This window comes from Sesamum indicum, linkage group LG7, assembly GCF_000512975.1.
Source record: "Sesamum indicum cultivar Zhongzhi No. 13 linkage group LG7, S_indicum_v1.0, whole genome shotgun sequence".
Classification (NCBI taxonomy): Eukaryota; Viridiplantae; Streptophyta; class Magnoliopsida; order Lamiales; family Pedaliaceae; genus Sesamum; species Sesamum indicum.
In genome coordinates, this window is record NC_026151.1 from 2,835,508 (window position 1) to 2,861,544 (window position 26,037).

General features: G+C 34.2%; 4 protein-coding genes, 1 long non-coding RNA gene and 1 other non-coding gene across 8 annotated transcripts; 4 read left to right on the forward strand and 2 right to left on the reverse strand.

Annotated features, from left to right (window-relative positions):
* LOC105166023 (cytokinin riboside 5'-monophosphate phosphoribohydrolase LOG1-like) lies at window positions 3,529–5,393 on the forward strand. The gene is made up of 6 exons (XM_011085217.2): window positions 3,529–3,902; window positions 3,984–4,081; window positions 4,166–4,196; window positions 4,278–4,377; window positions 4,454–4,668; window positions 5,027–5,393. Exons 1-6 carry the CDS (start codon window positions 3,738–3,740, stop codon window positions 5,120–5,122), a joined length of 705 nt encoding a protein of 234 aa, XP_011083519.1. The 5' UTR covers window positions 3,529–3,737; the 3' UTR covers window positions 5,123–5,393.
* On the forward strand, window positions 7,474–10,729 carry LOC110012345. The gene is made up of 2 exons (XR_002287500.1): window positions 7,474–8,013; window positions 9,870–10,729. It is a non-coding gene; the product is annotated as an uncharacterized LOC110012345 (long non-coding RNA).
* On the reverse strand, window positions 11,368–13,837 carry LOC105166024 (endoglucanase 10). Its single transcript, XM_011085218.2, has 6 exons — window positions 13,645–13,837; window positions 12,974–13,257; window positions 12,431–12,868; window positions 12,161–12,302; window positions 11,907–12,073; window positions 11,368–11,813 (listed from the first exon to the last, which is right to left on the reverse strand). The coding sequence occupies exons 1-6, from the start codon at window positions 13,835–13,837 to the stop codon at window positions 11,481–11,483; spliced, it is 1,557 nt and encodes a 518-aa protein (XP_011083520.1). The 3' UTR covers window positions 11,368–11,480.
* LOC105166025 (L10-interacting MYB domain-containing protein) lies at window positions 15,783–18,988 on the forward strand. Of its 3 annotated transcripts, none has more exons than XM_011085220.2 (4): window positions 15,783–15,913; window positions 17,423–17,563; window positions 17,739–18,065; window positions 18,165–18,988. In XM_011085220.2, exons 2-4 carry the CDS (start codon window positions 17,486–17,488, stop codon window positions 18,753–18,755), a joined length of 996 nt encoding a protein of 331 aa, XP_011083522.1. In that variant the 5' UTR covers window positions 15,783–15,913; window positions 17,423–17,485; the 3' UTR covers window positions 18,756–18,988. The 3 variants fall into 3 exon arrangements, with proteins under 3 accessions (XP_011083522.1, XP_011083523.1, XP_011083521.1); XM_011085221.2 differs by having other exon boundaries at window positions 15,789–15,913; window positions 17,477–17,563; XM_011085219.2 differs by having other exon boundaries at window positions 15,789–15,913; window positions 17,482–17,563.
* On the forward strand, window positions 19,299–19,380 carry TRNAS-UGA. Its single transcript has one exon. It is a non-coding gene; the product is annotated as a tRNA-Ser (tRNA).
* Window positions 20,274–22,461, reverse strand: LOC105166026 (protein SPA, chloroplastic). The gene is made up of 5 exons (XM_011085222.2): window positions 22,143–22,461; window positions 21,981–22,064; window positions 21,788–21,839; window positions 20,713–20,869; window positions 20,274–20,575 (listed from the first exon to the last, which is right to left on the reverse strand). Exons 1-5 carry the CDS (start codon window positions 22,317–22,319, stop codon window positions 20,554–20,556), a joined length of 492 nt encoding a protein of 163 aa, XP_011083524.1. The 5' UTR covers window positions 22,320–22,461; the 3' UTR covers window positions 20,274–20,553.

The following is a 26,037-nucleotide window of genomic DNA, read 5'->3' on the forward strand; positions in this document are numbered from 1 at the left end:
TATTTGGATGGCGAAGCGGTGGGACGAGGAGAGTTTTGAAGGGATTTTAATTCCATGGCTTGTCCAGTCAAAGGTGTGGGTGTGGGCGCACGTGCACCTCTATACATCTCACATTACCCCACCCCTTCCTGTCCAGTCCCATTACATGATGAAAATTCCCTGTTCCAAGTCTTGTTTGGGTGATGAGGTGCGTCAATTTGCAGCCAACTTTCCCATTCATTGTAGACAAAAGATTGAGGTTTATAAGTTTTAAGACATCTTCTTTTGAGTAACATATTTTTTCAAAACAAAATTAATATAAGTCAAAATAGATAATTCTCCACAGTTCATAAGAGTTTTGAAACCCTGATGTCATAGTTCAGGTTTAATGAAATTAGTCATATAAAAGAATATGAATTTTTATTATGATTAATAAGTATTGTAATGATTTTAATAACTCCGCAACAGTTATCCGTTGTTGTTTTTGCAAATAATACCAAAATATAATTTTTTTTCTTTAGCTGAAAATTTCATAATTTTCGAGTGGCCAACTATACACACATTTGAATTGTAGTACTTGACCCAGTATAAAATCATATCATCCGCCACATATATATATAATTTTTAAAATAAATTATAATAATTTTTTTCTCAAATTTAATATAATTACAGATGCCCTTTAAAATTAATTATCATTTAATAAATACTCTATCGTGACAGTCCAATACAGAAGGTATATATTAAATAGCCGTTAATTTCAAAAGGTATTTATAATTTTTTAAATAATAAAATATTTTTTTATAATTACGTTAAATTTTAAAAAATTCCGTCATTTACCCCAAACTCTATATATTATCTTTTCATATTTCTTTAAGAAATAAAATTGAGTTGTTAGAACTACTTTACAAGAGGCCTAAAGATGTTCCAATTTGGTGGCATCAAATTAAAGTTTATGACTTTGATTCTCACCGTAGAGTATGGACACAACAGTCAAAGTAGACTCCACTTGTCCTAAAATATTTGCTTACACATTATGTGATTGTATTGTTTTGCACGCAAACTTCAAAAAAAGAATATGGGAAAAATATTATTTTAATCCGTTAAATATGTCTAATTTTAATTTTAGTCTGATAACTATATTCATTTTTATTTAGATTCAATAATTTACGAAAATTGCTTACTTTTAGTCCTCTGGCAGATTTTCGTACAATTTTACCCCTATGCAACTTTTTGAAAGACAGTTTTAGATCATATGCACTCATAGGGGTAAAATTGTCCGAAAATCTGCCAGAGGACTAAAAGTAAGCAATTTTGTATGTTACTGGACCTATACAAAAATGAACATAGTTATCGGACTAAAATTAAAATTAGGCATACTTAACGGACTAAAATAATACTTTTCCCTATATATATATATATATGTATGTATATATATTATAACTTATCGTTTCATTTGAAATGCGATTTTACTTTAGTATCAATTCTCTCATTCTGTTTGAGGGATTTCTTACTCCAAAAATGTTCCTTCATGTATGCCTCCAGAATAGTAACACAAAACACATGGCATTATTTTATAAAAACCCTAAATTACTAAGAGAGAGAGGAGATAATAAAGTGGAAAGACTTTATTCTTTGCTCATTCCACATATATATATATATAGCCCCACCACTTATTAATTTTTTTAATTAACGAAACTACAAATCAAAAGATTTTTTATTCAAATTTTATATACAAAATGTGGGTAAATATATATCTGCTTCTTGATATATATAGTTAATTTCTTATTCTTAGTATTTTATTTAGATAAATTTATATGAGTTGTTAGAACTACTTTACAAGAGGCCTAAAGATGTTCCAATTTGGTGGCATCAAATTAAAGTTTATGACTTTGATTCTCACCGTAGAGTATGGACACAACAGTCAAAGTAGACTCCACTTGTCCTAAAATATTTGCTTACACATTATGTGATTGTATTGTTTTGCACGCAAACTTCAAAAAAAGAATATGGGAAAAATATTATTTTAATCCGTTAAATATGTCTAATTTTAATTTTAGTCTGATAACTATATTCATTTTTATTTAGATTCAATAATTTACGAAAATTGCTTACTTTTAGTCCTCTGGCAGATTTTCGGACAATTTTACCCCTATGAGTGCATATGATCTAAAACTGTCTTTCAAAAAGTTGCATAGGGGTAAAATTGTACGAAAATCTGCCAGAGGACTAAAAGTAAGCAATTTTGTATGTTACTGGACCTATACAAAAATGAACATAGTTATCGGACTAAAATTAAAATTAGGCATACTTAACGGACTAAAATAATACTTTTCCCTATATATATATATATATGTATGTATATATATTATAACTTATCGTTTCATTTGAAATGCGATTTTACTTTAGTATCAATTCTCTCATTCTGTTTGAGGGATTTCTTACTCCAAAAATGTTCCTTCATGTATGCCTCCAGAATAGTAACACAAAACACATGGCATTATTTTATAAAAACCCTAAATTACTAAGAGAGAGAGGAGATAATAAAGTGGAAAGACTTTATTCTTTGCTCATTCCACATATATATATATATAGCCCCACCACTTATTAATTTTTTTAATTAACGAAACTACAAATCAAAAGATTTTTTATTCAAATTTTATATACAAAATGTGGGTAAATATATATCTATATATATATATATATAGTTAATTTCTTATTCTTAGTATTTTATTTTTATAAATTTATAGATTTTAAAATATTAATTTATATATTACTTATTAGTATATCTAAATATATCAAATAATATGATCATGAATCACATGTACATATATATATATATATTTATATATATATATAAGAAGTAATATATATGGTTGATGCCCATCAAATATTTCTTTTAAAGTTCACAAAAAAGGAAATGAGCCCCTACCAAACAGCCGTGCAGGTCGGGCCTGGCTAGCACATGAGTAAGGTATTAAGTCCATGACTTGTTTTAATTTATTCGATTCGACAGTCCAAGAAATTAACGAGTCTAATCCAATAAGATGAATCAATATATAATAGGGATAAATTTTAAGATTAAAAATATTAATTTATATAATTAGTTATTTGGTAACCGAGTATCTCTTACTCACACACTTAATTCTCTTTCGATTTTTAGTTACTTTTAACTTACTTTTTACACGCCGCACGAATTTCATCATTTTATCATCATACTCCTCATTATTCTCACATTCTCTCAAATTTTCTCTTTATTTAACTCACAATAAATCATTAATCACTTAAATATCGAAGAGCTTACTTCTATTTTGCAATTGATTATTTTTTAATTAATTTTAAAATTTTTGTAAAAATACTTCAAATATTATGGTGCGGCTGAACCTCGGTATATATGAATGATTTTTATTGGGCAGGCAAAATCCATAATCCCGTGAACAGAAAAAAGACCAAATAAAAAGAAATGCGAAAGGACAGCATCTATAATTATAAGACAAAGTTCACAATTAACAACGGGGGTAGGGGGGGGGGGACAGGAGGTGGGCAAGAGCATTTGGATATAAACCCAAGTAGTACCATCATCATCTCCTCATTCCTTTCCATACACTCTCTTCATTTTTCTATATATTCAACAGAGCAGCAGAGATCAGTAGAATCAACACAACTTTCTCTATTAATTCTTCACACACACACACACACACACACTAGAGAGAGAGAGAGAGAGAGAGAGAGTTGATTCCAAGTAGTAGTGCTAGAGTTGAATGGATCAGAACATTAATGTGCAGCAGCAGGGAGAGGGAGAGGGACAGGGGCAGGAGGGCGGAAAGGCATCATCAAGATTCAAGAGAATATGTGTGTTCTGTGGGAGCAGCCCAGGGAAGAACCCTACCTACCGCCTTGCTGCTATACATCTTGCAAAACAACTGGTACTTACCAGCTCCTGCTGCATGTAATTCATTAATGTCCTAATCTGTTTGCATCTTCAAGAATTTCTACTCTACGTACAGGTGGAAAGGCAGATAGACCTGGTTTATGGAGGTGGGAGCATCGGGTTGATGGGTCTCGTTTCTCAAGCTGTCTATGATGGTGGTCGCCACGTCTTAGGGTATATTCATTATTTACATACCCTTCTGCTGCTTCATTTTAATTAACACACATGATCATCAGTTAACCTTCTTTTTCTACGTAGGGTTATTCCCACAACTCTAATGCCCAGAGAGGTATATAATTAATTACCATTTGATCTATCCTTATTCTATATTTAAATTAAAAGGCAGCTGAGATATATATTATATTTTCAGATAAGTGGAGAGCCTGTTGGAGAAGTAAGAGCAGTATCTGGTATGCACCAGAGGAAGGCTGAAATGGCCAGACAAGCTGATGCTTTTATAGCCTTGCCTGGTACTACTACATATATCTTAACTGCTCATGTTCAACTCTGCTTAATTTTTACTGACAAATTGGGCATGTGTTGCAGGTGGGTATGGTACATTGGAGGAACTGCTGGAAGTCATCACCTGGGCTCAACTAGGCATTCATGACAAACCCGTGGGGTTGCTGAATGTGGATGGCTACTACAACTCACTGCTCTCTTTCATAGACAAGGCTGTTGATGAGGGCTTCATTACGCCATCTGCCCGTCACATTATTGTCTCTGCCCAAACTGCCCATGACCTCATCTCTAAGCTTGAGGTACTACATCCTCCCAACATTCTACTACTCTTGTCAATTCCCTCACCACCTAATTTCATATTTCACTTGTAAGCCAAAATAATATTTTGGTTCCCTAACTTAGACTATTCTTAATTTTTATTTTAGTATCTATAAAATTATTATTTTTTATTTCTTAATTTTTAAAAAATAATACTTTTGATTATATACTACTTTTTGATTAAAAAATCGTTAGAACCCTTATATTTTTAATCTTTTTTATTACAAAATTATAACTCAGTATATGCCCCACATTTTAACTTTTTTCTTAAAAAAATTAGTAAATATCTAGTACAAAATTAATAATTTTATTGCATGATCATCTCATTATTTGGTACAGGATTATAATCCGATGCATAATGAGTCTGCAACCAAATTGAGTTGGGAAATGGAGCAGCAACTGGGCTATACTGCAAAGTCAGATATTGCTCGTTGACCTTGATCCATTGCAACTTTGAAGTATTTAGACGACGTCGTATATACATGACATTTTTGTCAGTGTGGTACAAAACAAAACAAAACAAAACAACATAATTCATTGCAGATTTTTCATGTTATTTATCCATCAAATTATGTAACCCTTGATTGATTTGTCCATTTTTAGGGCTAACCTCAATCAACGAGGACTCAATTTTTGTTAGATGACATTTGTCTACATTTTTTTGTATATATTGCTACTTATTTACAATTTGACGAGTGTTTATAGATAGACTGGTCGAATTGATGTATTACTAGAATTATATATACTCGATTGATTTAAAAAATATCAAATAGTGCGGATATGTTAAGAAAATTAGTTAATTAATTGCACCATAATTACTTCAAAAATCTTACAAACATATATAAAACCTTAACCAATTAACAGATATCTAATACTCCTAAAACAATATCACCAAAACCAAGACAACCTGCTGCCGACAAATGGGAGTGTAAACGTACAAGTTGGAAGCTATGGGGTCGAGATTATTAAAATTGAACAAGTTGACCTTGCCGACAATTTGGGGTGTAAATGCAATATTTCAAACCTAGGGGACCAAAACAAACAAGTTTACCCATTTGTATTTGCTGATGCATAACGTGAAGTAATTCTTTTATTATTATTTTTTGGTACAGAAAAGTCTGAGTAGCTTCGGCTGCAATTACTATTACAAAGTATAGAATGAAGCTGTTTATCTGGGTACTTAGAATAATTTACCAATACAGTCTTTACATCCAAAAATGAATCAAACTTCAAAATAATGAACCAACTCACTCTATATTTGCTTACTTGTCCAAGAACTAGTCGTCGTATGATCCTTAATACGATATTTTCTTTGACTTTATTACAGTAGTCGTACTCTCAGACAATGATTTCCACCTTCAGACCATCACAGCCGAGATAACATATGTAGGGGGGGGGGGGTTCACTTTTATATAACTTAATATTTAACAGTGATAGTGACTATTGAGGTTTTTCTACAAAGGCACGTGCATGATAAACATGTGGATAAATTAAGAATGTGTGTGTATGGTCCAGGAGGAATGAACCAAGAAAGTGTTCCATTATGGATGAGGCACAATTAATATTGAAAGGTCCACTTTCTTTTGTTAGCACTTAGCAGCAGTACAAAAGTACACAAAATAGACTACACACTTCGGTGCGTTTAAATTTTATCGAATTAAATTAGTCACAAAATAAATACTTTATATTTATTATATGATTGATCACGTTTTTTAAATTGTACAACAATCACACAGCAAGTGTACTGCCGCCCTTACTATTGATTAGATTCAACAGAATTCGATTCGAGCTAGAATTTACCCGTGCGTTATGCTAGCTAGCTCCACTAGTTTAATGTATGCATGCTCCAAACGTTGTGCGTCCGTGTGTTAAAGACATTCCCAATTAGTTGTTTAATCTATTTTTAAAAATAAATAAAATCGCACACAAGATGCGTGCAATACACGATTCTGTCCAGATTCATCGTAATAGTTAAATTTTTAAAAAAAGAATAGTTAAATCGTTGAAGATGAGTGAACATTAGGTTGTTAAGGCGAGCAGTGGAGAGCCGATCAAATGGTCAAAAAGCGCACTTGTAGAGCTAAGCAACAATGAGTGTGCAAACGCATGAAAGAACAGATAAAAGTGGGAATAGTGGCCCTGTTGCTCTGTGCACATGCATATATAGTTTCTTTCTTAACCAGATAAGAACACAGACTACAGTGCAATTACTGCATGTGCACACGCAGCATTTGCTTTGGTAGAAAACGCACGAACGCATGATGCAACTTAAGATGCTCCTAGTACTGTAGTAGCTTCCAACTTTCCCTAAAAATTGTCAAACTTTACCAATATAATGAGACTGTCGCAACGTTGGGGGTCACAAACTAGTGTTCTTATAGACAAGTACCATGGTCAAAACTCAAAAGTAAAAAAGCATGGCGAATATCAATTGATTGTGAATGTATGGGATGTTGTTTTATTATGTAGTAAGTGCTGTCTTTTTATTATAATAGTAAATGTTGTTTACATATAATTTATCTAATATTGTTGATTCGAGTAAAGTTGTTATAGTTGTTTTTGTTAAAAATTGAGTGGCCCATGACCTATTAGGTAGGCCCAAGGCCCATTTCTCTCATTTGGATGGTTCCCATGTATTTACCAAAATCTGCTAGGCCTACTAACAATACTAGCCCATTATCCTATCCAGCCAAGAAACCCAACCCAACAGTCCAAAAGCCCGACCCGACCCAACAGCCCAAAAGGCGGACCCAACCCAGTCCCATTAAACCCCTAAATCTACCATCTTTTGCTGCTCTCTCTCTCCCCTTCACGTCTTTAGCAGTGGCGCCTTCCTCCTCTCTGTTGTTTTCTTTCTTCCATTTTTCAATAGCTTTGGAAATGCAATCCACCGCCCAAAATCATCCTCTCTCGCTCATATTTCTATGGGATAAATTTTTTTCGATCAAAGAAAAATATACAAGAAGAAAAAGCAAAAATCGAGAGCTTTGAGATTTTTCCATGTGGTTGGTTCTTTATGAACAATCCTAGCAATTTCTTAGTGAAAATACTTGGAGCAACCGTGAGATTGGTTGCCTGTCTTTGTGGCCGTGTCTTGCCTCTCCGGATCTCGGCTCCCTAAGCCGTTCTACTACTTTTGTTTATTTTCTGTTGTAATATTTAATTCTCGTATTATTTATTCTGTAAAAGTGGTTTGTATTTTTAAGGTTTTGAAATACCCACAAATCTATAATAGTTGATTACGACCTATTTTTTTGGGCTTCTACTGAAGGGATAAATTTCCAACATTGATATCAGAGCTTGGTCTCTGATTCGCCTTAGTGGTGGTAACCTCTAAACTCCTCCTCCTTAATTTTCTACAGTTTTTACTGTTGATACCTTGTACTTATATCTGTGAAATTGCTATATCTCTCTGATTATTTTCTTTGTCAAAAATCTGCTAAAATTTCTGTTCTGTGCTTTGTGCGGATTTTTTTTCTGGATATTATTCTCTGAAAATTGTGGGAAATATTTCTGAAATTGCTTTTTGTTTAGTGAAAAAAATTTGTTAATAATTTTGCTAAGATCAAAATTCCTATTGTGTTCAAATATTTCCTTGAGGATTTAGTTAACTGTTGAAGAGTATTATTGATAATATTGTTATTATTTTTCGCTTGGTGCAAAATATTTTTTTGCAATATATTATTCTGCTAAGTGCATCTATTGAAATATTGACTGTAAAAATTTCTTATTAAAATCGAGGCTTAACTCCTTGCTAATCCCTCACCTGGCCGGACCCTTGAGGTCATTGGGTATCTAGTCGAAATTTGGCCTGAGAATCCTTGGTTATTCACTGTAAAATTATAATTTGTGATTTATTAATTTTTTCTGTCAATTATTGATAATATTTCTGTTATATATTTTTTGTCTATGTTAAATGACTGGTTATAATTTTGCAACCTTTCGATGGTTAAATTGATTTTTCAATTTGACAACAAAAATTGAAAGGTATTCTTAATTCAACAAAAAATTTTTAAAGCAATAGATAAAAAATATACAGAAAATATTTCAGAAGAGAAAAAGCTTGCAAATGATGAATTTGCTTGTTCCTCTATTATTTTAAATCTGTTAGACACTATTTTGAGAAAAGTTGGAAAGCGAAATTCTGCAAAAGATTTATGGAATAAATTGGAGGAATTATATTCTGAAACTTCATTGTCTAGTAAGTTGTTTTTACTTAAGAAAATTTTCAGATACAAATTGGATTTATTAAAAAAAATATTGAGGATAATCTTGATGATTTTACAAAACTGATTCAAGACATTAAGTTGATTGGAGATAAAAATATTGATGACTATTCTCCATAGTTTTATTAAATGCAATTCCAAAAGCATATAGTGAAGTTAAATCTGCAATTAAATATGGAAGAGACAATATAAATTTAGAAGTTGTTATTAGTGGTTTAAAGAGCAAAGAAATAGATTTGAATGCTAATAAACCTAGTCAGGACCAATATATGATTAATTTTATTAAAGAAAGAATAAAATATAAAAATTCTTTTCCTAAAAGACATAGTAAAGAAAAGAATAAAGGTCAAAGTGGTTTTGAATCAAGTGATGATGAGAAGGAACTAAGGATGAAAAACATAAAGATAGGAGGTGCTACAATTGTGGTAAAAATAATCATTTTATAAAGGATTGTAAAATGCCAAAAAAGATATAATAAAATAAAGAAAAAGCGAACATAGCGTTTGAGGAAACTTCTGAAGAAGAATTAATGGTTTATTGAGTTTGTATCAAACCATAAATTTTTTGCTTTGGATCGCTATGTGCAATTTTATGCTAAGTGCATTAAAAATGTTCCTTTATGGACGAGTCTGTGACTTTGCCTTGGTGCGGTTTAGCCTTTGTGCTTGTATGTCCTTGTGACTTAGCCTTGGTGGCTAAGTGTCTTTGTGATTGAGCTTATGTGTCACCTTGGTGGAGTGTGTGTTTGTGATTTGTGCCTAAGTGGTTGGTTGAGTCTTTGTGAATGTGCTTTGGTGGAAATGGGCTATAACTTGATTATTATTAACTTAATGTTATTTGTTGTGTGCAAATATTAAAGGTGCTTGTTGTGTGCAAAAATGTTAAATGTGCTGTGTGTTATACTTTGTGCTTGAGATACCATCTTTCAAATGTTGTTACTAACATCTATTTTGCAGGAAAAAGTTCATGGCTATGATGATAGCCGAGATCCGGCCTTGGGCCTGGTTTCTTTTTTCTGGGGGTCTTAGTCCAAGGGAAAAATTGTTAAAAATTGAGTGGCCTATGACCTTTTAGGTAGGCCCAAGGCCCATCTCTCTCACTTGGATGGCTCCCATGTATTTACCAAAATTTGCTAGGCCTACTAACAAAATCAGCCCACTATCTTATCCAGCCCAAAAGCCCGACCTGACCCGGTCCCATTTTAAACTCCTAAATATACCATCTTTTGTTGCTCTCTCTCTCTCTCTCTCTCTCTCTCTCTCTCTCTCTCTTCTTCTTCTTCTTCATGTCTTCAGCAACGGCGCATTCCTCCTCTCTGTTTTTTTCTTTCTTCCATTTCTCAATAGCTTTTGAAATACAATCCGCCCCCCAATTAACCTCTCTCACTCATATTTCTAAGGTATAAATTTTCCTTCGATCAAAGAAAAATATACAAGAAAAAAAAGCAAAAGTCGAGAGTTTTGAGATCTTCCTAAGTGGTTGGTTCTTGTTCCTAAGTGATAGGTTCTTTGTAAACAATCCTAGCAATTTCTTGGTGAGAATACTTGGAGCAACCATGAGATTGGTTGTTGGCCTTTGTGTCCGTGTCTTGCCTCTTCGGATCTCGGATCCTGAGCCGTTCTACTGCTTCTGTTTATTTTCTGTTGTAATATTTAATTCTTGTATTATTCATTCTGTAAAAGTGGTTTGTATTATTGAGGGTTTGAAATACCCACAAATCTGTAATAGTTGATTAGGGCCTATTTTTTTGGGGCTTTGACTGAAGGGATAAAGATATAGATATTCGACATAAATGATTATAATTTATTTATTTCAATTACAATTTATTGTTTTCACCTAAAAAAAATATTGTTTTTGTAGGTGATTTCAAAACATTAACTGTAGCTGAAAAAATCATGGCATTTATTTAGATCATAACTAACAACATGACAAAGTTGATTAATCGTGGTAAAAACGAGATTAAGCTTTTACATCGTTTTATTTAACCATGATGGATATTATTAGTTCGTGATGAGAGTCATTGTCATTTATAATACGAAAAAATAGTCTATTTTTTGGTAATGTTTTTAACTTATCCTAATTCACCACTCATCTCTTCAAGTGAGTTCACTCACATTATAATTGAGAGGGTGCAATGTACCAACATGAATATAATTCAGTGGTGCAAAGTGCTATATTGGAATTTGAAGGTGCAAAGTGCTATATATATTAGAATTTGAAGGGTGTAAAGTGCTATATACATTGGAATTTGAAGGGTGTAAAGTGTCAATTGCCCAAAATAATCATATCAAATTTTCACTTCCAAAGTCAAACCCCAAGCTCAAAAATATGTCTAGCTTTTCTACCCATACCAATCAAATACTTGAATAATTTGAAGTTCATTTAGGCCTCATTTACTTTTTACTTATGATATAAATGAACGTTAATAAATGTGTGAAAAATGTGAGCAACGCTGCAAAAATTATATTATGGCCGCACTTGGTTTGGATATATCAGCACAATACTGCCACAATACATACTTGAGGCCTATACGCACCATCGGTTAACATGTGATTCGAAACGGAACCTTATGCGAATGATTGCACGACAGACGACGTGGTCACTAGACCAGAAAGAAGCCCAACGAGGAGTGCACTATTATACGTGCTTGGCTCGCCTTGCATCGAGTTGTTTCTAACATCTATGTACGTTTCATTAAGGAATGGTCCGCCTACAAGTGCTCCGGTTGCTATATTGGGATTAGGTGTATCCGCCTCAAGCCACTTGAAACCATCTTTACATGAAGGGTTTTCGTCAGCTGGAATAGATGCTCCTCTGTGATGGACTTGTTGTGGGTAGTTATCGCCATAGCCCACAATATAACTCAACTGCATAGGGTTGTCACCTAACACATAGTTTGCCTATGTAAAATGTGGTAAGATGAGCAAATTGATGAGAGATCAGTATGTTCTAACGTTAATTGTAATAGTAAGTAGCAAAGGTAGCAAGTGTACCTGTGTGATTGCAAAATCTCGGAGATCTGAGGGCTTAAAAGTGCTTCCACTACACGATATATGTGCAGTTCGAGAAGTAAGCATGTAATCGCTATAAACGACAGCTAAAAAGGCTGATGATACTGATTGCTGCAAAGCGTTCCATTCGCTTACCCATATTAAACCATCTGTATTTATAATTTGAAGCAAAGCTTAAGAGCATAGACAAAGAAAATGGGAGATTTTGATAAATTCAAGCATCAGAAGGGGATTACTCTCAGTTCTACTCTCAGTGGCAGTCGGAGATTTTGGTAAGAAACCACACATGACAGCTTCTGCTGTCTCCCTATATTTTCCAAGAACATCATTGTTTGAGACATCTTTCGACCCAAAGAAGCTTACTCTTGACAGCAGCACCTGTAGTGATCACTCAATTACGTTCTAATTAACAAAGGTTCCAATTGATTGTGCTAAAAAATATGTTTAAAATTAAGATCACATATATACAAGTCAATTATTAAGTAAATTTGAGAGAAATATCTGACCTGAGCTCCAGCTAGCTTGTTATCCCAGCTAAACCATGTGGGGTTTCCCCAATTACCAAAGGTTTCGGCTGTTTTTCCCGTTGCAAACTGAAAATACGAATTCTCCCCTGTTGCATGATACAGCCAGCCAGCTGCCCACAAGAGCTCGTCCCCATAGCCGGTAGAATTGTAGAAACTTTGGACTTCAGGAATGCTGATGCTATAAGATTTTCTGTATTTATCAGCAAACGCAAACAATTGCTTGGCATGCTTGAGAAGTGAACTTGCATATGTAGAATCGACAGACTTGAAGACGAGAGATGCTGATGCCAGAGCTGCTGCTGTTTCTGCAGCAACCTCAGTTCCTGGAGCAGAGGTATTGACTTGTCTAAGAGGCCTTTTCTCCGTCATGTCCTCTGGTCTGTTCCAACAACTATGGTCTAGTTTAGGATTACCTACCTGCCAATTTTCCATACAATCAAATGAAACTAGCTCTATAGTTTGCAAAGATCAAAGTGTGTGCACAAACATCTTATCGCCAGCTTATTAACTAGAGAAACTAACCTGAATATACAAGACGTTCTCTGAAGGATGAGCATTTATGAGGTAGTCGGTAATCCACTTCAGCGAGCTGCGAGCAGGTTCTAACTGATCAACAACCTGCATTTGATCCCCATACTCGAGAATGGCCCATGACAGCACGGTGGCAGTGAAAGCCATCGGAAATCCGAACTTCATATGGTCGCCGGCATCATACATTCCCTTTGAAAGATCAAGTTTTGCTTCACTTCCATCTTTCAATCCCGAGTCCCCTCTCCAATCTATCTGATTCTTCTCCAACTTCCCAGCTGCAATATTCAACAGTTCAACACAACAATGTGAAATCTCTTTATAAAATCAAGAAACACAAAAATGAAGGTCGACTAAAGATTATACCCCATTTCGTCCTAAAAATATCATCTTTCTCGGAAAAAAATAAAAGAACAAAATTTGACAATTAATACAACAACCATTGCTCATCAATGTCCACGTTATCATTTAAGATATGATGATACAACTAGACAATCCACTGTCAAATATAAACATGCAGCACAGATATAAATTACATTAACAAACTGTGAAATGAAAATGCAACTGGTTATTACGTAATTGAAGCAAGATCATAAATAATGAAAGGGTAGAAACATTATCAAATCAGAAGGGTATCGAAAAAAAGAGAAAAAGAGAGATTTTACATTTCTGTACGTCGAAAAACTGCATTGCAAGTTTAAGAGCATCAGCGTATTTCTTTACGGGGGCGCCTGGAGAGCCAGACCCTTCATCTGTTTTGACCATCACAACCAGTAAAATTACAGCTACAATTGCCAACACAACCAACGCTAGCATAGACCAACAACACACGCCTTTTGATTTCTTTTTCTGCCTCATTTCTTCACAACAATCAAAGGAAATTTCTTGTATGCGAATTCAAGGACGAATGAGTATTTTCTCTAATGCCCGGATTAGAATCTCATGCAAAGATTGATTCTTGAAAATTAGATGAAAAAATACAACGCCCCCGCATTGATCAATGGGAGAAGAAATAGATGGAGGGGTTTGATAAAACTGAAGCTTTCTTGAAAGATTTGAATGGGAGCGGGGAGAGGGGTGGGGTAGGGTGAGATGGAGTCTTGTTATAGAGGGGAATGAGGGTGAAATCTAAATGGGAAAATGGAAGGTATGAAAGAAAATGTGGATGGTTTTGGTGAGTTGAAAAATGTAAAGATGTTGGCATAGGGAGGGATTATGCGGCGGGAAAACAGAGCAACCGATGAACGATGATTTCTTTTCTCTTCCTTTCTTGCAGGTTTTTGTGAGAAGACTAAGGTAGTTAAGTTAGGTAATTAGATGGTCTTGATTCTTGAAACTCGACCCATTTTGGCATTCCTTCTCCTTAGGAGTTAGTAGTTGGCATATGAATCATTATATGATCAAACCATACTTGATATAGATGCATATTAATTTAGGAAATAATCCAGGGACCCATGATAACAAAAATATTAAAAAAAAATCTATGAAAATCAAAGTATCAATTACTCCCCCTGTGATATAAAATAAAGTTAAAAAAATTCCTCCATACAGAAATTGGGCCACATGCCCTTTGACTACAAATCGGCTATGAAAGTACATTTTCTTTAATATTTTTGTCATTCTCTCACATCTAATATATATAATATGATATACATTTATTAATAATAAAATATTATTTTATATAATAATCATTTCATAAAATATTATTTTAATTAAATTAATTAATATATTAAAAAGATGAGGGCGTGGTCATGCCCTCCTCATCCCTGGGTGACACAGTTGCCCAACACAGTGAGGGCGACGAGCGACCAACGTCTCCCAAGCCTAGGTGGAGGTGGGGGGAGGGTGCGAAGTAGGGGGCAATAGGGGGGTGTGGGTAAGGGGTGGGGTGGTGGGTGTAGGTTATGATTAATTTTGAAATAATATTTTTTTATGAATTATAATTATATATTATAAGTATATTTAATAGTTATAAATTATATATATTATAAATTAAAATAATTATATATTAATACGTCTAATTTGACCGACTGATTAGGAGGGACATTTTAGTTATTATTTCTAAAAAATAGGCTCAAATTGACCAGTGGGCAGTGTGATTATTTATTCATAGTATATGGGTGAATTTGATATTAAAAATTTTATAGGGGATTTTTTATATTTTTACATATCATAGGGGGTCAAAATGAATTTAATCCTATTAATTTATAAAAGAGAATGAATAAGAAATTAAATAAATTTTTTGAATTTTTAAACAAAAATTCAAACATTAATGATGTCTTAGCTTAGTGATAAAGACCAAAGTTGAGATCCTATGAACAAGTTCAATGTTATGGGTTCGAGTCTCACCAAACGTGTGGGTATTTATATCACTTTATGTTAATTATTATAATTTCTTTATCGTTGTTAGTCATCTTAATGCATTAATTGAACAAATATATTGCTCAGTGCATCAAAATATTACTCAATATATCGAGATATTGATGTATTTTTTAAAGTTTTATAATTTATTTATTATTATTAGTAAAAAAAAATAAAAATTCAAGCATGATACAACCAAATTTAAGCAATCTTTTTTTAACCCTACGTCACACACCAACTCACACACACTCCTAATGAATTGTGAATCCAACATCTCCAAAGTGAAATGTTAAAAATTGGGCCTCATCCCTTATTAAAAATTAACTGGGCCTATGTGGCCCAATAAGCCCATTGACACTCTATTTTGTAGAGCCCAAAGCCCAATAATCCAAAATACGAAAAGGAAATTTTCTTTTAAGGAGAGAGAGAACGTATCTGATGCACTTACTCTGGGATTTTCTGCCTGTTTTACACATAATCTCACTGCTCTCAAGCTAAACCTAAAATCTCAAATTTTCGACTGAGTCGCCGTTGTATTGGAATTTCGATCTTCCGTGGGCTTCCTCCGATGAGGTATATGTTCTTGTGCTTTTTCCCGCATTTTCAATTTTGCTCTTTATTTACTTTCATATTGTCTATTTCAAGAGTGAATGTTGTTCTATGATTGCGAAAATTGTGTGTGAATGATTAATTTGAATAAAGAACATGCACGTAGAAAACATTGGCACAGTAATTTTAGGATGTAGGGTAGAATGCAAGTTTTATTACTAGTATTTTTGGTATGAATTGTGCAGAAAATGTGCTTTTTGCATGTAGTATTAGTGAACAGTGAGGCATTTGCTTGTACCGATTTTCTGTTTTGTGGGAGGGAGATTGGTTTGTGGCAAGGATTGTGTGATTTGTCTGTGTGTTCGTGGGTGTGTGTGTTTTTCTTTTTATTTTCTATTAAGGCAAGTATCTAATCAAATTACTCAACTTTGGGGAGTTCTAGATGCTGTCCGTATCATGGTCCGATATGGAAACTGCAGTATAACATGGAAAATAAGTGATTCCTTCAGACAAAAGATAAAAAATTAGCAATTCAATTCAACTATAGTCTATAGATGAGGCAATGGGTGAGTCAAAGAAATCGCGTTATTACTGGCCCTCCCAGTCTGCAGCACGTGTCTTATTTCTATGCTGTTCGTTATGGGTACTACAAGCAAGTTTTGGTGAGCGATTACGGGAATACCACGTGGTGAATCTTTTTAAGCAGAGTTGGAGACCAAGCCAAGTCTCATATATCCTTTTGATATCCTGTGAGAATTAGAAGAAGCACAAAGCGATACCCATTATACTCTCAAAAAGTCTTCTGAGTCCGAAAAATGAATCCTTTGGAGAAGAGAAATACAAATACTTTGACTGAGAAACCAAGAAATGAAATTTATCTTTTCTTGCTCGGAGAAGCAGAGTTATAAGTCTTTTCTGACCTAATATAAGGGTTTTTTCCACACTAGAGCAATTTATGCATAAACTGATGTGTTACGAACAGCAAGAGCTTTAAATTTTCTGCATGTGATCTTTATCTGATGAAACGGGAGGCTGTAAACCTGTTGATTCTTTACCAACATATATTAGTGGTTAAGAACAGGAGAACTGCAAGGAATTGAGGTGTTGAAGTGTTAGGAAGGGCTATCAGCCTGCAGCCAAGATAACCATGTCGGTGTTCTCATGAAGAAAATAGCAATGATTTAAAGCCTATGCCAAAGCACAGTTCTCATCGTGACACTATCATACTTTGTGTCCTCTACCCACTTTATGTGATCTGTGTCTTGTTTAGCAGCACTATTCATTGCTTATAGACTAATTATTGATCATTATTTGGAAAGTGTATTGAAATATGTGCATAATAGTGTATTACCATTTCAAGCTCAATCAACTGCCCACTTTGGCTCCTTCACGATATGTCATGAAATAAAAGAAACTATGAATATCCTGCGGATACTAATTAATTGTTTGCATTTGATAATACATGCAATAAGAAATTTTATATTTTTCTTCTCTTGTTATTTCCTCGAAATGATATGTTTGTAATGTCACTAGGAAATTTAATCTATCAAGTGTATGAGCAAATTAATAAGGTATACTTTCAACTAGATTAGTGTGATGTGGCACACACTTGCTGAGGAGCAGAGCCAACACTTTGATCGCATATGCAAGTTCTGGGGTGAAGATCAAGCCAAGGTACGTTTCTCTCAAGTATCTCCTAAATGAAACATATTGACTCTTCTCTGAATGGTATTCTGTGTTTGGTAGTACCAGCTTACCAGCTTAATGTTTGGCTCATCTTCTTCAAAATTTTCCTGCAATTTTTAATGGTAGTAAGTGATTCTATTAAATGCTTTGCCTTATTCTACAGATGGATATTGACGCTAATGACCACCAAGCCAAGCAAGAGCGTTTGAGGACAAGATGGACACCAGCTCTTGATAAGATTTTTGTCGACATAGTTGTGGAGCAGATTCAACAAGGGAACAGACCAAATAATGTTTTCGATAAGAAAACGTGGAACCAGATCCGGGAGGAATTTAATAGACAGACCAACCTCAGTTTCAATAACAACCAACTGAGGAAACATCTTGATGTTCTGCGGACACGTTACCACAATCTACAATCAACTGTTATCCAAAATGATGCAATGCAGGATCCATGCTATGTGGGATTTGATCTATGGGAAGACATTGGGGTAGCACTCTTCCTCTGCTTCTTCATCTGTATAGCTGAAGCAACGCATGTCTGTTGAGACAGCAAATTACACAATTTTACGTTTTGAATCATATTGCAGGCACCATCCAAGATCGAACCAGCAAAGACCAAAGAGTGTCCTATTTATGAGCAACTGTGCACAATATTTGCAGATACGGGCGTGGATGGAAAATATGCCCAATCTAGCCACTACGAAGAGTTGGACAAGCCTGCAGGTTTTGATCCTTTAGGTCCAGAAGGTGTAAACCAACATCCAAAAACTCCATCAACATCAAAACTCCTTGAAGGGAATGAATCTTCACCCCAAAACGTGACCAAGAACATGGCTGATAAAAAGAGAAAGCGGCCATCAGAAGCAGGCTCGACACCTGAACAAAGCAGTTGGAATCAAGAATTAAGTGATACGATGGCAGAAGCCATTTGGGATATGATCAATTCTTTAAAGTCACGACAAGTCACAGGGCCTCTTGTTGATGAAAGATTCTCAATCAGCAGCTGCATAAAAGCCCTGGATGATATCGAAGGCATTGAAGACAATCTATACTATGCTGCCTTGGATCTGTTCGAGAATCCTAGTTTTAGGGAGATGTTCATTTCACTCAATAGCAGTTATGTCCGCTTAACATGGTTGCAGGGAAAGTGTGGCAGTTATACCCATTATAGCAATTGACATATAGGTCTTCATATGTTTAGTAGTACAGGTTTTGACGGAGGGGATCAGTTGCTGGTAAATTGTAGCTAGTCTTTTGGCACATGAGGGTGGAAAGCAGTAATATGTTTTAGGGATCAAAATAAACACAAGTATATAGCATCGCTACACCTTCAGGTGGTTTTTGGAAATGTTTAGGTCATGATTCATGTAGATAACATATGTTTGATCAGAATGTACCGTGTTGTAGTTCTTCCGCCCATCTTGGCATGTGGTGAAAAATGATCATTTTCAGAACCCAGAGAGCTTTGCTTACAAGTAGCTCCAGGTTAAAATCATCAGCTCATTTGCTGAAATATGCAAAATTCGTGCTAACAAAGTCCATCTCAATTTCAGTATCTGTAGACTTATGAATGATAGTTTAGACTTCACAACATATTGTCTAGCATTTTGCTGTCTGCAGACAGAATTGGTTTCCCATAGACTTTTGCCTGGAGATTATCACGCTCAACTTGGTCCAGATCCTGGGAAACAACAATTTCGACATCTAATATTTGTCAACAAGTCGATATGTCCGAGTGGTTAAGGAGACAGACTTGAAATCTGTTGGGCTTCGCCCGCGCAGGTTCGAACCCTGCTGTCGACGATCCCTTTTTTTACTTCTTTCGTTCGGAAATTTTGTCCTCTCATCCTTATATCACATTCACATCACCGTTGCTTTATGGATAATTATACTTATACCTTCTAACCTACGTAAATTATACATATTATTTTTAATAATTATCCATATATTCATAAAAAATGTCAATATTATTTACACAAATTTTTCTATTTTTGCAAATTATTATCCTAAAGAATGGCAATATTATTATACAAATTACCCCTCAATTTTTGTTGTTAAGATGATTGTGTTATCACGCAAAAAGTAGAAGTGATTTTTGTAAGCAGATCATTAATCAAGGGCGCAAATGCAACTATCCCTTTTCTTTATTTAACAGCCAATTTTTGAATTATTATTTAGATAAAATTTGGTTTTTTATTTTTTTTCTTGGGTAGAAATACCTTAAACATATGAATAACGTACAATTAGAATTCCACAAATCTAAAGGAGAAAGAGCAGACTTGATTTGTTGCAAGAAATAAAAATCAAAACGCGTTTCGAACTATGATGCACGAACACGGACATAATAATACAGATACGATGTGATCAATATAATATAGAAAATATCAAAATATCATAATACGTTGTGACATCAATACAACTATAATATATATATATATATATTATTTTTATATATATTCTCATTAAATTAAAATATATAATATTTAACACCATAAAGTAAAGAACTAAAATCGGCTTTAAAATAAAATAAACAAGTCTTAGGCTTAAATTTTTCTACAAGTACATAGACTTCAAGAATACATGTAATCAGCTTATTATTAAAAGTAAATAGAATTTGAAATATACCGGACTTCTCTTTTGGTGAACTATTCCCTTAAAATCAATAATGGAGAAGAAAGATTAGAACCACTCTCTCATTCACAGATAGAAACACGCTTGATCTTCCTTTCTATTGGAATCCAACAACATACATCAACACCAACTATTTTCAAGTAAACAACTGGATTTGACAAATTGCCATGGATTTCCTTGTTATTGATACATGTAATGAATGATTTCCGCATCTAAGGCAAGAAAATAAATAGAAGAAGCTGTTTGCGTGTAAAAGAACGTGTTAATGCCCACCGACGTAACTCAGTGACAAGTTAATAAGGCATCATAGAATTCCTCCACATGTTGCCCTGTTGTCTAGAGCGTTTAGTCGTCATCCTTGAATTCTCTGTTTCACACAAAACATTTATGTAAGCATTCATTAACAAAAAGAACAAGGCAATTCTATGAATTGTGTCTTTTGCATTGATGTGCATTATTTGGACAGGGAAGCATTTAATGGCTGGATGAGATTAAACGACCGACCTGCGATCAAGGTATCGTGGTTGAATGCCACTGCCTTGGCATGTGGTGCATGTCAAAGAACCAACCCCATCACAGTTGATGCATTGGGAGACTTCTTTCTCATCTCCACCAAGTTCAACTGTCACACTGCCAGTACCCATGCAAAATCTACATTTCTCTGCAGAACATTTTGTAAATTGCAATCAAGTTTTAATAGCTCGTGTTCATCATTTGAAATCTTTCGTAACCCTTCATTTCCACGATCATCAAATTTCCAGCATCAATGCATGCTTTTCATCATATATCCATAATGAAACTGTAGAAGAAAAAATAGACTCAATTGATATTCCTAGATATAAGGACACATCTTATCCATCTAATAATGTGTTTCTTTGTCTAAATTTTCTACGGCCTACTATGTTACAGTCGTAAAAATAGGCAAGCCAGGTTGCAACTAAGGGTCCGTGGTTCATCATTACTAACCACTGAGGTATTCATTTCAATAATATCTGCGGAAGACACCAACGGGAACCCAAAAAATGAACTTATAGAGAGTAGCGAGAGACAGCACACAGATTGTGATATAGAGACAGAAAGTTGCTCTTATGTTTAAGGACTATGTTATGGTGCCAAGAAATTCAAGACCAGAGGGGTTTATGAACATTATAAGCAATTTACATTACAGAAACACTGCGACTAGGTGTCTTAGTTAATCTTTTCCTGGAAAACGAGAACATAAGGTACAACCATTAAGAGATACATAAAGATGTGATTCTAGGATGACGCGGATCTTCACTATAGCGTAACTCACGAGATGGAGATTCCGGTTAACTATTCAGTTCGGAAGACTCATCTTCAAGTCATTTTCTTTTAAAAATGAATTCATATATACTAGGCTCCCATCTTTGATGAAACATTATCTCTTCCCCTCTTGTATGGATTACTAGAAGAATCATTTTCACCATCCCTCTTGATTTTTCCTATCCGAACAACATCAAACCTATCATTTGCACATCTTTGATGACAGGCAATCATCTCAGCATCACCTCAATATTATACCAATTTGCACCGACAGAATAGAAGAGAAGGTACTTACGAGCACCACTGCCATTGCAGGGGAAGCATGGCTGAGTGTTGTCTCTTTTGGACTGACAAAATTAAAACGTAAGATTAATGCCTCAATTCAACAACACATTTTCACAAACAGATAGTGCATAATTCCACAGAATATGTTAAATAACAAAGCAGACGAAAGAGAGAAAGAAAGTACAACCCAGAAAAAAACCTACAGCATTGTCAATTTGGGTTTCATAGAACACAGGAATCCCAATCCCAACTGCAACACTGACCACACCAACTGTTATCGCCACTATCTGGAAAACAAAATTAGCAATCAAGAACACCAATAAATAACAAAAGAACTAAATGATGTAAAGAAAAAGGGTAGTTACTGTGTTCTGGTCAAGATCAGCGGCCCTGACGCATGGATATGAAGCTGGAGAGCGTTGAATTTTAAGGGCCTTCCTCGAAAAACGAAATGAAGAAGAAAGCTTAAGTGGGCAGTAGAGAAATGGAGAGTTGAGGCGAGAAGCTGAAACTGAAGCTGAAGGCGCAGCTAACATTTTCATTTTCCTTAATTTTCCCTCCCTATATTTGTGGGAATTATATATTTCAAATGTGGCAGAAAATTCGAATCAGAGAGAGAGAGAGTATCTTGAATTTCTGGTATTGTTGTTTCAATGGCGGATTTTGGATTGTGTGGGCTCAGCTTCATTCTTCACCAGGTAATTAAAAGCAGAGTTTTCTTCAAAATTTCCTATTATTTTGCAGAGATGCCAATTTGGGCCTCAGCCTTTTTGTTCTTGTTGGGCTTGTTTTTGAAGTTTCTGGACTACCCACAAGTTGGGTTTTCGGCTTAACTAGTGGGCTACATGTAATGCTTATAGCCCAACGTTAGTAGGCCCACGAACTAATTAGGAGCAGCGGGCAGTCCAAATATAACTAGTAAGCTCTTCCCACATTGAGGCCCGGATCCAATTCCATCAGTTACAAAAATGGATATGAATGTTATCATGTGTTCCACATCCATTGCATAAGTTCCAATTGTCCTTTTCCAAGTGAAGCGTCTTTTCATATCAAAATTATGATAATGTATACAACTAGAGTCGACCATGCTCATACAATAAAGCACCAATCGAATTGCACGCCATCTCAAATATGTACGTCATTTTTTACTCTTATTCTCTCTCAAACTCCACTTTCACTTTTAAATTATTTCATTTTCTAAAGCTAACTTTGAATTAAACATAACAGAGATTTTGATTTTGAATCGTACGCCTATTAAATAATATAAGTAGTACATTGCTATAATTTCTAAATAAAAACAAACACTTAAATTTAATACGATGAACTGTTCATACTCATATATCATAAACAAACGACAAAGTACAAGTACAAACTCGACATAATTAAGGACTCTACCTAATAAAATCATTAAAAACAGACAAGCAAATGCATGTCGCAGTAGAGAATATGTTGTAACTCTATAAGACGTTATTACATGGAGATAGATAAGAGTTTAGGATGCCCCCACCCCACAATGAAACTGGACTTAAAATGGGTGTGTAAGCGTGAAGCGGGCATGAGAATGACAACCCAACCACCTCTCATGATTGTGCAGCATGTGGGCAAAGGGGCTACCAATGCCCATCAACAATTCTCCTCACACTTTGAACAAACATAGAATCCGAGGCTTTGGGGCCAACCTTTTTTTTCATGGGTCTTCATCCGTTCTGGTCAGATCGAAATCTATTATATTATATTTATTTTGTAATTAACGTACAATTTAATAAGAGTGATCAATCACATGACAAGTTATGTAATTGGTATTCTTTTTGCATCCTCTAACATTTGGTAGACTTTGGTGACCGGAATATTAATCGTACACTTACCAAATTTCATTTTATCATTTAGGAAGACTGTTAACCAACTTTGATCAAAATAGTTAATCCCAACAAATATACTATTTTTATTATGAGTTTCATCTCTTAAGATAAAACATAGTTTGTTGTTACTTAGTATTTAATTTTAAATTAAGTAAAAAATAATAATAATAGTGAAACCTTGTTCCTAGCCCACCAATGTGGTTCTAAAGTCCATATAGCCGTTGCTATAAATTATTAACAATTTACAAAAAGGCCCACAAACTTCGATAGTATAACATGCCACAATGGTCTGGCGTGACAATCAATGAAGATTCTTGCTCTATAAAATTAGGGTCATTTGGTCCCCATCAACCAAAACTTATAACTATATAAATTAATCAAAACCAACCAAATAAAAATTAAAGTTGCTATTAATTAAAAGAATCTAATGGTCAAAGAGAGACACAATCCGTCTTTGCAATAATTTCTACTTTTATGGTAAGAATAAGTTGTAAATTAAACAGTAATAAATACTGGGAGTTGTTTGAATTTTTTACATAAATTGATTTAGTTTAAACGGTTCAAAAATAGAAGATGTAGAACAAGAACATTCGTTTCAGCGTATTTCCAACGATAAGCTGATAAGTGCTTTTGCAAACAGTCCCTCAAATTCTTGGCATCAAATTTTGCGTGTAATTCTTGAATGAATTCCTTTCATTAATTCCCGTATCATAGTATGATTAAAATTAAATATTCTTGCTCCCAAAAAACTTTTTATTTAAAAATTATTCATCACATTAAATAGTTTGAAAATTAAAATATGAAGAATGGATGAGGATGGAAGTATAAAATAAGGGTTGTATCCGTATGATTTGTGTTTTGAAGGGTTTGGGAAAAGGTGGTGCATGCATGTAGGGAGGGCATAGAATATTAAAGGTGAAAGAGTGAGAAGAAAGCAAGCAGAAGGGGAAGTAATAAAGTGCAAAGGATTGGCATTGTTTAAGACAACTTATTAAAGTGAGAATCTGCAGTTTGTGTTGCTTTTTTGTTGGTTAAATAATATACTTTGCTCCTCATCCACTTCTATTACATACCTAAACACTACCTTATCATTGCTTCAATCTACCCATTTGTTTTCTTATTCGAATTTATAATCTTTTAATTATAAGAATTTATAAAATTCAAGAATTATAAATTTAAGTTTTTTTTATGCAATTTAAATTAATTTGTAAAGGTTTTGACGGGTATCTACCAAAGAAAAATAATGAAGAAACAAAAAATACGAGTAAGTATAGGACAGTGGTCCGTGCATTTTTTTACTGGGCTAGTTGGGACACACGTCAACTGCTTCATACTTGGAAGGTTGAGTCACAATATGTGAACCTGTGTTTGTGTTGTTAGTGGCCCTTTTAAATACCTCAGAGTTGTTTTAGGCTAATGCACATTATTTTACCAATTAAAGAATACTATTCATCTTTTTTCTTGATTTCGCGCCCAACTAACTTAAGTATTGAAAAGTCTTAATTGAGGGTTTCCAACAAATCTAGCGATTTGTCAGTCTTTCTCATATTCCAATTATCTTTGAGTCAAGTTATCCTTAAAATCACCTCAACCCCCATTTAAATCATATAAAATCTTGAAATTTGACTTGTTTTACTTTAACTCTGGGATTATATCATTATGACCCCGGCTCTGAATTCAGAATTTTGTGGTGTTGCACTCAATTATGTTGGTCAAAGTTTGCAACTATTTTGGCATAATGAAGTTGATTCAATTTCAAGCTGTGCCATTTTCACCTTACATTCAATCAACTAAATATCATTTAATCTCATGTGCAGTCTTATTATTAAGAAATAGCAGTAATTATTGGTGATGGGAAAGGAAACGCGCAAATCAAATGATTATCTCTTTTTCTCCAGGAAGTCAATCTTATTTCAAAAGCAACCACATTAACAAAATATAAGCATAGCAGTATGCTTATGGTGTGTTGATACACCATACCCACATACTCCCATAAGACACTCGAAATTTTAATTTGAAATTAATTATATGACAAGTGTTATACAATTAGTATACAATTTAAAAAAAAATGATCATTTACATAATAAGTGTATTACACTTGCTTCTGTAATTAGTAATTTAATCCAAACTAAAACTTTTCAAGACTAAGACTTAATTTCATTGTTTTGCCAAATAAAATATTGGCAAATGTTAAACAAAGGGTGTAAATGAATGCATTCCACCAATAGCTTACTAATTTGGTCGTCAAAATATTTTCGTCGGGAGAAATATTGACACTTTTTTTATCTTCTTGTCAATATTTTAGGTTATTTTTCAACAAGTTATTAGTCTCTATGCTCGACTTGGAGTGGAATGCTTCTATAATTTTATTGATAATTTTCAAAATAATATATATATATAT

Coding starts and splice junctions, on each gene's coding strand:
- LOC105166023 (XM_011085217.2), top strand. CDS start 3,738: ATGGATCAGAACATTAATGTGCAGCAGCAGGGAGAGGGAGAGGGACAG. Junction 3,903..3,983: donor TACATCTTGCAAAACAACTG/GTACTTACCAGC, acceptor CTCTACGTACAG/GTGGAAAGGCAGATAGACCT. Junction 4,669..5,026: donor ACCTCATCTCTAAGCTTGAG/GTACTACATCCT, acceptor TATTTGGTACAG/GATTATAATCCGATGCATAA.
- LOC105166024 (XM_011085218.2), bottom strand. CDS start 13,837: ATGAGGCAGAAAAAGAAATCAAAAGGCGTGTGTTGTTGGTCTATGCTA. Junction 13,258..13,644: donor GTTTTTCGACGTACAGAAAT/GTAAAATCTCTC, acceptor TGAATATTGCAG/CTGGGAAGTTGGAGAAGAAT. Junction 12,074..12,160: donor CACTGAGAGTAGAACTGAGA/GTAATCCCCTTC, acceptor TTATAAATACAG/ATGGTTTAATATGGGTAAGC.
- LOC105166025 (XM_011085219.2), top strand. Junction 17,564..17,738: donor GGGGTGAAGATCAAGCCAAG/GTACGTTTCTCT, acceptor CTTATTCTACAG/ATGGATATTGACGCTAATGA. Junction 18,066..18,164: donor ATCTATGGGAAGACATTGGG/GTAGCACTCTTC, acceptor ATCATATTGCAG/GCACCATCCAAGATCGAACC.
- LOC105166026 (XM_011085222.2), bottom strand. CDS start 22,319: ATGAAAATGTTAGCTGCGCCTTCAGCTTCAGTTTCAGCTTCTCGCCTC. Junction 20,870..21,787: donor CTGCAATGGCAGTGGTGCTC/GTAAGTACCTTC, acceptor AATGTTCTGCAG/AGAAATGTAGATTTTGCATG. Junction 20,576..20,712: donor CCACGATACCTTGATCGCAG/GTCGGTCGTTTA, acceptor TGTGTGAAACAG/AGAATTCAAGGATGACGACT.